At 40.3% G+C, this 12,160-nt stretch overlaps 1 protein-coding gene across 6 annotated transcripts in view; it reads left to right on the forward strand.

Annotated features, from left to right (window-relative positions):
* Nucleotides 1-1,968: 1,968 nt before the first annotated feature.
* The window catches only part of glg1a (golgi glycoprotein 1a), a 31,344-nt gene continuing 21,152 nt past the window's right edge, over nucleotides 1,969-12,160 (forward strand). For all 6 annotated transcript variants that reach the window (XM_071459342.1, XM_071459364.1, XM_071459365.1 and 3 more), the window contains exon 1: nucleotides 1,969-2,333. In XM_071459342.1, the coding sequence (XP_071315443.1) occupies nucleotides 2,001-2,333 (333 nt within the window). In that variant the 5' untranslated portion in view covers nucleotides 1,969-2,000. The remainder of the gene's footprint in view (nucleotides 2,334-12,160) is intronic.

A 12,160-nucleotide genomic window follows, 5' to 3' on the forward strand; every position in this document is an offset into this window, starting at 1 on the left:
TGTTTTAGTTTTGTTCTGTCTAAAAACATGATATAAAACAGAAAAGTAGTAGCACCTCCTCACATTTGAACTGAAATAGGATCATTCATTTTTGGCTTTTTTGTGATTGATTGATTGATTAACCAAATCATTGCTGCAGGTCTAGTCAGCAAACAGTGTAGGATAAACATGAATCTATAACTCAGTATCCCTGTGGGAATGGACAGAAAATACTGCAAAAACATGAGAGTAGGTAGATATTGATGATAGCCTTTCAAGTTTTGTGACTCACTGAAAAGTATGTTATAGGACAACACTGGACAGTTAGAGCCTGACTGATATACAGATATATAAAAGAAAGTGGGGTCAGATGTTTGAGCCCCACTGTGTATATATGATAACAAGAAATGTCACAGATGTGTCTGAGACCAAGTAGTAACTGCCCTTGTTACATCGGTTTTCTAACAGAGAGCACTGACAATTTTAAGACAGTAAAATGTCCCACTCTACATATCTCAAGTACAATTCTACTTTAAGGGATCAAAAACGTTGGCAGGTATCATCTTAAAACATCCAGCACCTGATTGGTTAAATGGTTACTGCAGGTTACAAAAATGACTTCAGACATGATGTTCACTGAGGTCACACACGCCAACGACAGCCTACAGTAAGTGATAAAAAAAATAAAAATAAATTGCCATTATAAGTGTTGCAAAGTTAGAATTCTGGATTGTGTTAGATTGTGCAGGTGTACCTAATAAAGTGGTGTTAGTGTGGCTGCTGCCAGTACGGCTGTAGACTCTTTGTTTTGTTGCAATCACATCTTTAAAAAGTACTGTGATTAAATGAAGACAGCCGTGAAATGGAATCTGTAAATGTAGAAGCTGGAAACAAATTTGTTAATGCGGTGAAACAAATTCCATTTTAAATGAATTAATCATTTAAAGATGAGATAAAGAAAAATAATTTTTTACTGACATATTTCATAAAACTTTTTTTTTGTATTTACTTGGATTTTTATTAGATTTTAACTTGGCTATAATAATTTCTTTAAAATGATAATTTTCTAAATTATCATTAAACGCTGTATAATACATTTGCAAATGCAATGAAACAAATTCCATTTTGAAATGAATTCATCATTTAAAGACATAAGGAAATAGAATTAACTGATATGTTTCTTAACATTTAATTTTTTTGTATTTGGAGTTTTATTACATTTTAACGTAGCTATAATAATTGTTTAAAAATAGTTCATTTCGAAAAGTCAATCATACATTTTGAAATTAATTCACCATTTAAAGACAGAATAAGTATTAGTATTATTAACTGACATTTCATTAAAATTGTATTTTTTTATTCTTTTTTGTATTTCCTTGGAGTTTTACTACATTTAAAGTAGCTATAATAATTGTTTAAAAATAGTTCCCTTCTTTACACACTGTTACCTACTTTTTGATTCACACTTTCTCAGTGCAATAAGCTAAAAATGCTTTGAAATGTCATGGATTTGTATAAAATCTCAGAACACTGACATGTTTTGTAGATGAGTTCAGTATCCACCTAAATGTTACTGACTGTATGAGCAGGGGTCAACATCTGGCAGCTGTAAAATGTGCTGCGGATTCATCTGGCAAAGAAAGTGTCATTATATAAAATCATTTACTTTATTACCCTCAGTACAGATCAGTCATCATGGGATGGTTCAGTCTAGAAACATATTTCTATCAACTGCACAAACCCTCTGCATGCTGCTTTCGTGGTAAGCTCAATATGTGTCTATAGTTTAAACTTTTAAAATGTATTTGTCATTGAAATGCCGGGAGAACACGTTTCCATGGTGGTTGTGTGATTGGATGACTGAGAGTATGAACCCATACGTATTCGTGAATTATTCATGAGCTGTACACAGCCATCTAGAAAGAAAGGGGGGGAAAAAAAATCCGTCTGCAACTTTATTCCTAGTTCCCATATTTCCGACAGCTCCTGAATGCAGCAGCAGGCTGACTGGCTCTGTGAAGATGGCGGACTGTATACGTGTTCCTCTTACCCTGCTTCTGATGTGCATCTTGTCGTCTGTGCATTCAATTCGAGGAGATAACAATGCTATCGCCAGACTTGCTGGTAATGCTGATAACCTGCCGAATCCAGCCGGAGGTCCTGGGCCGGCTGCGGTGATCCCGGGAGCCGCTGAGAGGAACCTGGGCGCTGGGGCCTCGCTGCCTCGGAAGCGCTCTGCCGGCTGGAAGTTGGCAGAGGAGGCGGTGTGCAGGGAGGACCTGACCCGGCTTTGCCCCAAACATTCCTGGAACAACAACCTGGCGGTGTTGGAGTGTCTCCAGGACAAGAAAGAGGTAAGTTACCTGGTCAGGCTCTTGTTATTGCTGAACATGTAGGAGGGTGTGCCTGCTGAACGAACCAGCTAACGTTAGCTGCCAGAGTTAGCCAGTCGCTAGCCTTGCCATTGAGAGAACGTCACGCCAAATGCCGGTCAAAATCTCAGCTATTTGTGATTTATGAGATCACATTCAATCTGGCATAGATCGGAGAACAACACTGAACACATGCTCAGAGTTTTCTGGATTCACTCTTCAGTTCGGCATGATGCAATGCCACAAATAGTACTCTCCTTTTTCACGACTTGTAAGTTGTTGAATCGTGTCACCTCATATTTCTTGTCTTCAACGTCTCTCCTCAATACATCGATTTGAAGCAGCGGAACATTGATCAACAGAAAAACAACTGTCTCACACTGAAATAAAGCTTGCTTTGCGGAACACTTTTCAGCCGAATTTACTAGAAGACATAGCTCTTAGGGATTAACTCAAAATTTTTCTGGACTTGTCGTCAGTTTTTTCACTGTGACTTATAAAATAACAAACTGGTAGTTTATTAGGGCAGTTCGTAGACGGTTATGCGTGCAGGCGACGCGCATCTGGACTAGCTAGCGGCTAAATGTAAAATTGGTCCCATAATTTGCCAACCTTCAGGCGTGACAGACCAGAGCAAGATTGAGCAGAAGGTGTTTTTAGAAAGACCAGTAACGGGGTTAGCTAACCTGAGCTAGCTGTTTGCTAACCGCTGCCGTTACTCTGCTAGCAGTCTTAGCCTGGTGAGATGTTAGCCCAGATAACCGTCACCAAGCCTGCTGCTGCTGGGTGCTTGGCTTTGTGTAACCCTGGTCATTACACCGCTTCATTTCAGCTGAGACTGCAGCAAACTGTTCAGACTTGCCGCCGACTAACAGATAGTTATCGGTGGCTAACGTTAACGTTGATATGAGCAGTTTTAACCCATTTAGCCTGCGCGTTTTTCCCTGTTCCCACGGGAAGTGTTGCCGGTGGCCTCGCAGCTCAGCCGGAGGCAGCACCAGAAGAGGCTGTGGTGGAGTGAGTGCTGCCCTGACATGTTCAGGCAAGAAAATGATAAGGATGCAACTCCTCCCTTTGTCAGGACCAGTGCCAATAAGGTTCTTTCAGCCAGGATCAAAACTCCTGTAAATCATTATGCTGTAAAATAAGGCTCCTTATTTTCTAATTTAAGGAGTAAGCCACGTCTGTAATGCAAGCAACCCTTAACCAACTTTAGCTAATTAAGATGCAGCATATGGTTAAGAAATGGTGATTAAAATAAAATAACAATTACTTTAACTAATAATTTACTTAATATATTGCTGGTATTTTTCTTTTGATCAACTAATTGATTGTCTGTTTACTTCAAACCTGAAGATATTCAGGACATATCAATGATATAAAGCAAAGAAAAGCAGGGAGTCAGGTGGAACCAGTGAGATGAAGCATTTCTGTTTAATAAATGAGCAAACTTATAAATTAACTATGAAACACAAGGCCTCAATTCACGATTATTTTCATTATCAATTAATCTGCTGATTATTTTTCCTGACAACTGATTAGTTGTTGGCGCTATGGCGCCGTACTAAGTGGCAGCCTGTTGCAGCGGCTCCTTTGTCCTGCCACAAGCCATCACCCTATACAATAAATCTGTCTGACAAAGGATTTATTGTATAGCCCAGCACCAAACTGCACCTTAACTGTTTATTTATTATTTATATCTACCTCAGTACACCCTGCACAGTTGTTGATTATTGTTGTTCATTTGCTATTTATTTCTTACACCCTCAGCCCTCACAGCCCTTATTGTGCCCTTATTGAAATATTGTACATTCTTTTTTGTTATTTTCTGTATCATATTGTACATATTGCAATTTATGCTGCTGCTGCAACGCAAAAATTTCCCAGTTTTGGATCATTAAAGTACTTTGATTTTATTTTATTTAAAATAGTGAAAAATGAACAAAGTAATTTGACGGGTGAGTTTACCACAATGTAAAACTGGACTGAATTTTCACACTGGAAAAGCTGGAACCAGCAAATGTTCTGCATTTTTGCATCAAACAGACACAAACAATGAGTCACTTATCAACACAATTGCCTTTTTTTTTTTTCCCCTTTGATCAACTAGTTGATGAATTGTCTGTTTACTTCAGCGGTAGTTCAGCAGCAGCGCTACTCATTTCTAAACTAAATATAACCCGGCTGAACTGGAAGAGCTGTGACAGTTTGGTGTGGGAGGGAGGTGTTTCCACAGACACTCACACACACACACACACACGCTCACACACTAATCAGGGAGGTAACTGTTAACTTTCTTACTGATGTGCAAGAAGTAGTTTCACAGCAGCTGGTGCATTTGTGTGCGTTGTTCCAACTCAGTGCAAAGGTAATTGTGTAAGAAACGGCTGAGGATTCCTCATCACTGACTTTCACATACTCAGCCTCACTGTGGAAAAACAAAAAGCCTCTCCTGGTGTCATAAACTTGTGATTTTCAGGTCATCAGGTTGCTTTTTGTGACCTTTAGGCCCGTTCAAGCGCGTCCTGAGAAATCAACCCGGGACTGTGGCAGCCGGCTGCTCACTCACTTCTTTAAGCTCATTAGCTGCTTGTCAACAGCAGAGCTACGGCAGACTGAGAGCTCTCTATACGCCACAATAGGAGCTTACAGCAGCTAAGACAAGCCTCGATTTGTGTCCATTATCTGCTTACTCAAAATCACAAGACAGCGTCCGCTCTGGTGGCAAAAGTCGTCTTGAATCACTGAGTGGGTCAGCCCCCCCCTCTATAGAAAATGCAGGACAACAGCTGCTGAAGAAAAGATATATTTTAAGAATAAACGGTGTATGAGGTATCAGCTTGATCATTTAAAAGAATGACTTCTGATAGTTTGAATCATTAAACTGGCTCACAGTCAACAACAAGGCACCATTATTGTAGTTTTCTGGAGCCTGGTGGTGGCTCATAGGGACATAACTAGAGCTGAAATGATGAGTGAGGATTTGCTGCTTTTCTCTGTTTCATATTGTTGTAAATGGAATATCTGCTTGGATAAAGTTAATATCTGGAGCAGAAATTAACCGATTTCCTGTTAAGTCGATCAACAGAAAATTGGCAGCTGTTTTGATAATCAAAGAATTGTTTCAGTAATTATTTAAGCAGCAGTGCCAAACATCTGCAACTTTTCACATGTGAAGGTTTGCTTCTTGTCTTGCTAGTAGGGATGTAATTGCAGTGATTCGTCAGTTAATGGATTTACAGAAAATACATTTTAATAATTGGCTAATTGTTGAAGTCAGTTTTTAAGCAAAATTGGCAAAACTATAACAGCTTCAGCTTCTCAAATGTGAGAATTTGCTGCTGTTCTTTGTCTTATATTAAAGGCTTTGTGCTGTTGGTCGGACAAAAACCTTTGGTGACATGAATTTGTGCTTTAGGAGATTGTTGAATGATAGAATTATATAGAATTTTTAAAAACCAAACCATTAATCGATTAATTGAGAAAACAGTTGGCATATTAATGGTGATGAAAGTCATCTTTAGTTGTGACCTTAAATTTAAAATAGTCAGCTGAATGTCTTTGGGATTTGAACTGTTGGTCGGACAAAACCGGGAACTTGAATCTACTTTAAGAATCATAAAAGAGATGTTTTACTTTTCTCTGACATCAACAAATGAATTGGTAGATTATGTAATAATGAAAATAATTCTTACTTCGAGCCCTAATTTTCCCCATCCTTTGATATTTTGTTTCACTTCTGATGACGGTCTGGAGAGACTGAAATGTTATGACCAATAAATTGTGCAGGATTTTCTTTCTCTGAAGACGACATTCTCCAACACACCTGCATCAGGTATCTGGATGTGTGGATATCTTCAATGAGAAAATTATGACTAAATAATGGAAATACAGTCGATAGATAAATCAGTAATAGAATACAAGTAGTAGCTCTAGATAAAAACATTGGATGTCACATTTATACTAGTGCACTGTAGGGTTTCCACGAGATCATAAATTTGGTAGTTGGTACCAAAACCAATGAAATTCCATTATTCTTGATACCACAGCAAAAAAATAGAAAACAAATAGAAGTTACTGGATGAATCTCCAGTTCTGTGAGTTTGTAGCAAAACCCTTGATTCTTCATGAACACAGTTAAAGGCCCAGTGAAAGCAGATTTTTAGGTGTGACGTCTCTGCGCCCACCACGAGCCCCTCTGTGCAGCAGCCACTGTGGAGCTCGTCCGCCCTCTGTGTGAAGGGCCGAGCCGCCCAGCTGGCACTCTGCTGCTGCTTCTGTTCTCTGCTCCAAGGGTGAGATTAAGAGCTGCTTTTAGACTCGTAGCATTTTTGTGTGTCTCCGGCCTGCCCGCCCGCCCGCCGTCAGTCCTGCTGGTGGCTGTGGTTTTGTGTACGTGGTGCAGAGCCTCAAGGTCCAGAGGGAGGAGGCTCTGGAGATTGAAGACTTGGCTCCGGTCTGTCGGATACATGAAGCCTCCATGTGTCTGCTTGTGCTCCCTATTGTGCCCAGATTGTACACAGTCTAAATAATTGCTAATTAACACATTAAGGCTGCAGGACATGGTCTTTCAAAAATAGACATGTTGCCGTATGTCCAGCTGCTTTGCTGTACCTGTTGAACAACACAGGGAGTGGCTCTGTCAGTTTTTTGCCCAAATACCCCACCCACTCCCTCCTCAGTGTTTCTCTGATACCCAGGATGTTTTTACTGTCCGTCTGACAGAGCTGCAAATCTTAAAAACTTCATTAACTTACAGTTGTAGATGACAATTCAATTTTTGGGAAACTTTCGACTTTTCTTCTATAAATAAATATAATAAGAATCGTCTTGTTTACTCCACTGGCTGTATGCAATGGATTTAGTTATGTTTCAAAAGCATGGTTGTTCTATGATCATAGTAATCAGACATACACTTGGTATTTTATTAGGTCCACCTAGCTGAAACTAATGCAGTCTAATACAACAGCCCTGCAGCAAATCTTCTTTAATGTTTAGCTTTTCTTTAAACTCTTTTCATTGCATTGATATAAATGGGGTGGAAGAAATATTGTATTCCATTACACTGAAAGTTGCCTCTGTTATTATGTTATTTTTATTGTTTTAATGATGAGCTCTCTGTTTAATCCACCACAAACTTACATCCTCCAAAGTGATGATACAGTTGAATTAACGCCTCAGTTTCATCTGCAGTAACACAAGCGTGTCAGTGAGGTTCAAGGCTGTGGTGCAACCCAGAGGTGTTAGATGAGGTTGCGGTCAGGGCTCTGTACAGACCGTGGCTTTGCACATGGAGATGTTGTCGGGGATGAAACAGAAAAGGGCTTTCTACACTTTTGTCTAAAACATCACTGATGTCATGTTAAGATTTTCCTTTGTTGGGACTACAGGATTCACCCCAGGAAAAACAGCTGCAGACTTAAAGTACACACACTCATGTCCACATAAACAACACACTGCATCAATGACTGCTTGAATTGACCCCGTTTCTTTTATAATAAACAGTCTAGAGGCCACCAAGTCCATTTTACTTCTGTTTGCTTTTTGACTTTTATTTAAGTAGAATGATCAGTGTAGGACATCAGCTTTATGGCGCTTCCACCACCACTGTCTGCAAAGGAAAAAACACTTTTGGCAGAATGTCGGAGCAGGTTGACAGTGTCAGAATCACTGTGTCCTGATGGAGAAAAAAATAATTTTCTGAGTTAATGTCTTATAATCAGGCAATAATAGAAACATTTCAGCATTTCTGGGTCCTGAATAAACACGAGTGTAGTCCTGCTTTTATAGGCTTGTCTTGCATTATCCTAAACAAAGACAGAAGCTTTTAGTATGTTTTGATAAATTCATTTCGGCTCTGTGCCAAAAAGAAGAGAAAAATAATTCCCGGTTGCCCGGCAACATCCTTTTGTGCCCTTGGAACATCCAGTGTTTGTGTGACGGTTCATTCAGGCTTGTTGTTGACATTTATCCAAACCTGGTCGAGTGTTCATCCAACTGACACTCTGCTACAGCGGTACACGCTTTAACAGTCGTCGCCAGTAAAGGCCTCAGCTGCCTCGCTGCCTTGCTGCCTGTGGCTGAGCTCTTCTGACAAATATTCTCAAGACAGACACACAGTCCAGTGTCCAGTATAAAAGACTGCAGGTTCACTATTTGCTAGACTTTGAGATTATTTCCCATCATGCTCCTGGTGGAAATTTACAGGAAGAAAAACGTCTTTCCAGACTTTTTTGCTCTTTGAAATTCTACATTATAATTTTTGTTGTTGTTGTTGTTGTTGTTGTTGTTGTTGTTGTTGTATAAAATTAGTTATTCAACACTATAATTGTCATGATTTGCCCTTAAAATGTAAGGCAATTCTTTGTATTAATGATTTCCTGTTTTATTTTGAAATTACACCAAAGTACACTTTCTCCAACGACTGCTCAATAAAGTTTTATTGAATGTCACTAAAAGCCAAGACTAAAAACTGAGGATAATATTAAACATGTTTGATTTTATCAGAACTGGGACGATCACCTTAGACCAAATGATCGAGATCAACCGCAACTTCAGCTAAACTCGTGATTTTATTCTGACGGTGGAAATTTGACTGTGACAGGGAAACGGCTTTTAAAGTTGTTTGGTGTGAGCTCGACATAAACTGAATCTCTTCAGTTTTATCTTGTGAGTGTAAATCGTGTGAAGGGTCTTGATGATCTTTTGACAGGTTAAAGCCGAACAAAGGCAGATTTAGAACAAACAACAAACCACACAGAGTGGTCAGCTTTACACTTTTCACAGGTACATGTGGTAACCTGTTAGAGAGAAAACACTCTTAATCGTGTGTGTGTGTGTGTGTGTGTGTGTGTGTGTGTTCGCCTGTGCAGCTAATATGGTGTTTCCTGTTTTGAGGGTTTCTACTGCTCCTTCTGTTTGGTTTCACAATTTGATGAAATGTTAGCATCACAAGCTCTTTTCAGTCTTTTCAGTGGCGGTGAAAGCACGCACATCTGTCACACACCTGACTTGATTACAGCCCCGTCCAGCTGTTTTGTAGGAAAAAAAAAGCAGATGTGTTTTGTTTTTTTGCGTGAACAGTGAGTGTAGAGAGTCAGTTGAAGCTGTAGAGTAGTTCTGACTAATCTGACTCAAGGAGCCTGTTTAAACAGTTTCTTTTTGCTGATGCCTCCAGTCGTCCATGATCAATCATTAATTGTCTGGAAATGTAGCTTGTCTTTCTCACTGTATTCCTCAGTTTCTGAGTACAGGCTGTGTGCATTTCTCTGTGGACTGAGGCTTTGATACTTTCACAGTATTAATATAGAACCTAGACCTGCTTTATAATCACAAACACACATCTACCTTTATATTATATGGGACCTTTTAAATGCCAGGAAAGCCTTGTATTTGATTCGTTAAGAATGAGTGCCGCTGCTCCTCAACCGTGCAGCATGACTGTTACTGAGTGTAAATATCGTGGGAAGGTCATCCATGCTTTTATTTCATCTTGGTTAAATTATCGTAATTCACTGTGTTGAGGGTTGAGCCAAAAAACTACCTCATGCCTTCAGTACAAAATGCAGCTGCTCTGCTTTTAACTAATACTTGAGGCCAAGATCACATCATCCTGTTACAGCCTCTCTCTTCACTGGTTTTAGAATTGATTTGAAGATTTTACCGATCGCCTTTAAACCTCTCTATGGTTCAGCTCTGCAGCTACACTGCTGAAATGCTGCAGCCTCAGGTCCTCGGGGCAGGGCTCAGCTGGCTGCTCCTAAGTCCCAGCTCAAGACCAAAGGTGAGGCCCCTCAGCTCTGGAGCTTCCTGCCTGAGGATCTGAGGCTCACAGGGACATCTTTTAAATTACTATTTAAAACATCAGCTCATCCAAATAATTTCATATCAAATAGTATTTAAGACTGAAGGTTTCCAGTAGTTTTGGACTCAATGACTTTTATTATTTCTGTCAGCGTGCACTGATGAAGATGAAGGCTGTACAAATCTTAACACCTAGCTGCTGTGTTCTCTGCTTATGACTCAGAAGGTGTTGTAAGTGGCTGTCTTCCCTCTGGATTCTCGCCTCTTTCTCTCTCTTCATGTGACATTTTCTCTCTTCAGGCTTCCAATCAGCTCAGCTTCACGCTGGTTTTCCCGAGACAAAATGAGGAGAGATGATAAAGTTTAATTTAGCTGCAGCTATTAAACGAGACAGAGGTTTTGACAGATTTTTTTTTCAGGTTCACTGAGTGGAGCTGGGACCCTGGTAAACAAAAGGAAGCTGATATATTTCAGCCTGAATAAAGTATGTGAATGGGTGTGTCAGCTGTGTTGGTTTGTGTTGGTTTCCTCCTGTTGTGTTCGAGTGCAGCTCTAACAGCTGGTCAGTGAGATATGTTCTATTCATTCAGCTGTTCGGTCAGAAACAGGCTCATTTCATCATTGTTGGATAATTATGGCTTTTGAAATCAACGTAGCATTGAATGGATGAGACGCTGTGGCTTTCTGAAATGTGCAGATCCCCTGACAGAGTGAGACGCCCACATGAGTCACATTTGTGCTCTGCAAACAGTGATGTGGTGTTTGGCTGAGGTGGACTGAGCGTGTGTGCAGAGGTGGGGCGGATGCTTCAGAGATTCGATATTCGATTTGAAAAAAAGGATTCTGCTTTTATTGTTGCACGTTGTTCCTTTCACACGTTGCTGACACTGACACACTGACTGAGTTGTGTTATCTTCACAGAAACGAGCCTGCATAAACAACAACATCAAGGCAGTAACTATGGAAACAAAAAAAAAAAAATACAACTACCAGTGTCACAACCTAAATATAAAATCAGCTTTGTTTTACATGATAGAGAAGCTAGTGAAGCTCCTCCTTTTTTAAAGTGGTGATCCTAGACTGGAGGGGGCCCCAGGCAAAGAAGCTCATCAAAGCCCAGAACCCTCCCCCCCGACAATGCAGACTATTGGCAGAGACTGCAATTTACAGATGTTCCCTGAATGTCTCACATGCAGGCAATGGGTAGATGCTAGCTACAGCACACATCACCAGGGGTTTGGGGGCAGCAGCAGTGCTCTGTATAGTGTCTTTATGGGAGGTTTAAGGGGCTGTGGTTGTTACTGCAAAATGTGCCAATATGAAGGGCCATCTGGAACCCCTCTTCCCCTGAGGGGGGCCCAAACATTTGCCTGGTTTGCCTCTCCTGACTGTGAGCCACTGTATGTGACAATGGGTTTCTGAACTGCAGGACTTAACTGTTTATTTCAAATTATCTTACCCTTAATATCTCTACTTGTATCAGACATAATGGCAATGTTGGACTTTTGCATTGATAATGAAGTAGTTTTATTTTTCATTAAATGTACTGTATTTGCCAAAAACATCCATGCAAATGTGGTAGAACATGTATCAGACTCTTTGTGGGTGTCTTATTGTATGCAGATGGGCTCAGGAGTGGAAAAGCATGGTGGGATACAAAGTTTTGCAAACCCAGTCTTGTCTGAAAATGACCTGACTGCAAACCAACTGTACATGTATTAGAAACAGGAGGCTGTCCTGTTTCTGCACACCTCTCCAGAGCTCTCAGCTCTGCTGCCGAATGCTGGCAAAGTCGGCTAAAGCAGTCCTGAATCAGACCAGACTCTGGCACAGCTTTTTTCTGCCATTGCCCACTGCGATCACCAGTCCAGCTGAGGTCTCGGTCTGGATTTTTATTTCGGATTTTATGGCTAGACCACGATGAGGACTTTTGTTTTCTTTGTGTTAAAATCTGTGAAGGAGATGATGATGTTAGAGGAGAGTTCAGGCTCTAAACTGTGAAACTT

This window comes from Trachinotus anak, unplaced genomic scaffold, assembly GCF_046630095.1.
Source record: "Trachinotus anak isolate AG129_WGS33_773 ecotype Australia unplaced genomic scaffold, CSIRO_AGI_Tana_v1 ptg000002l, whole genome shotgun sequence".
Lineage (NCBI taxonomy): Eukaryota > Metazoa > Chordata > Actinopteri > Carangiformes > Carangidae > Trachinotus > Trachinotus anak.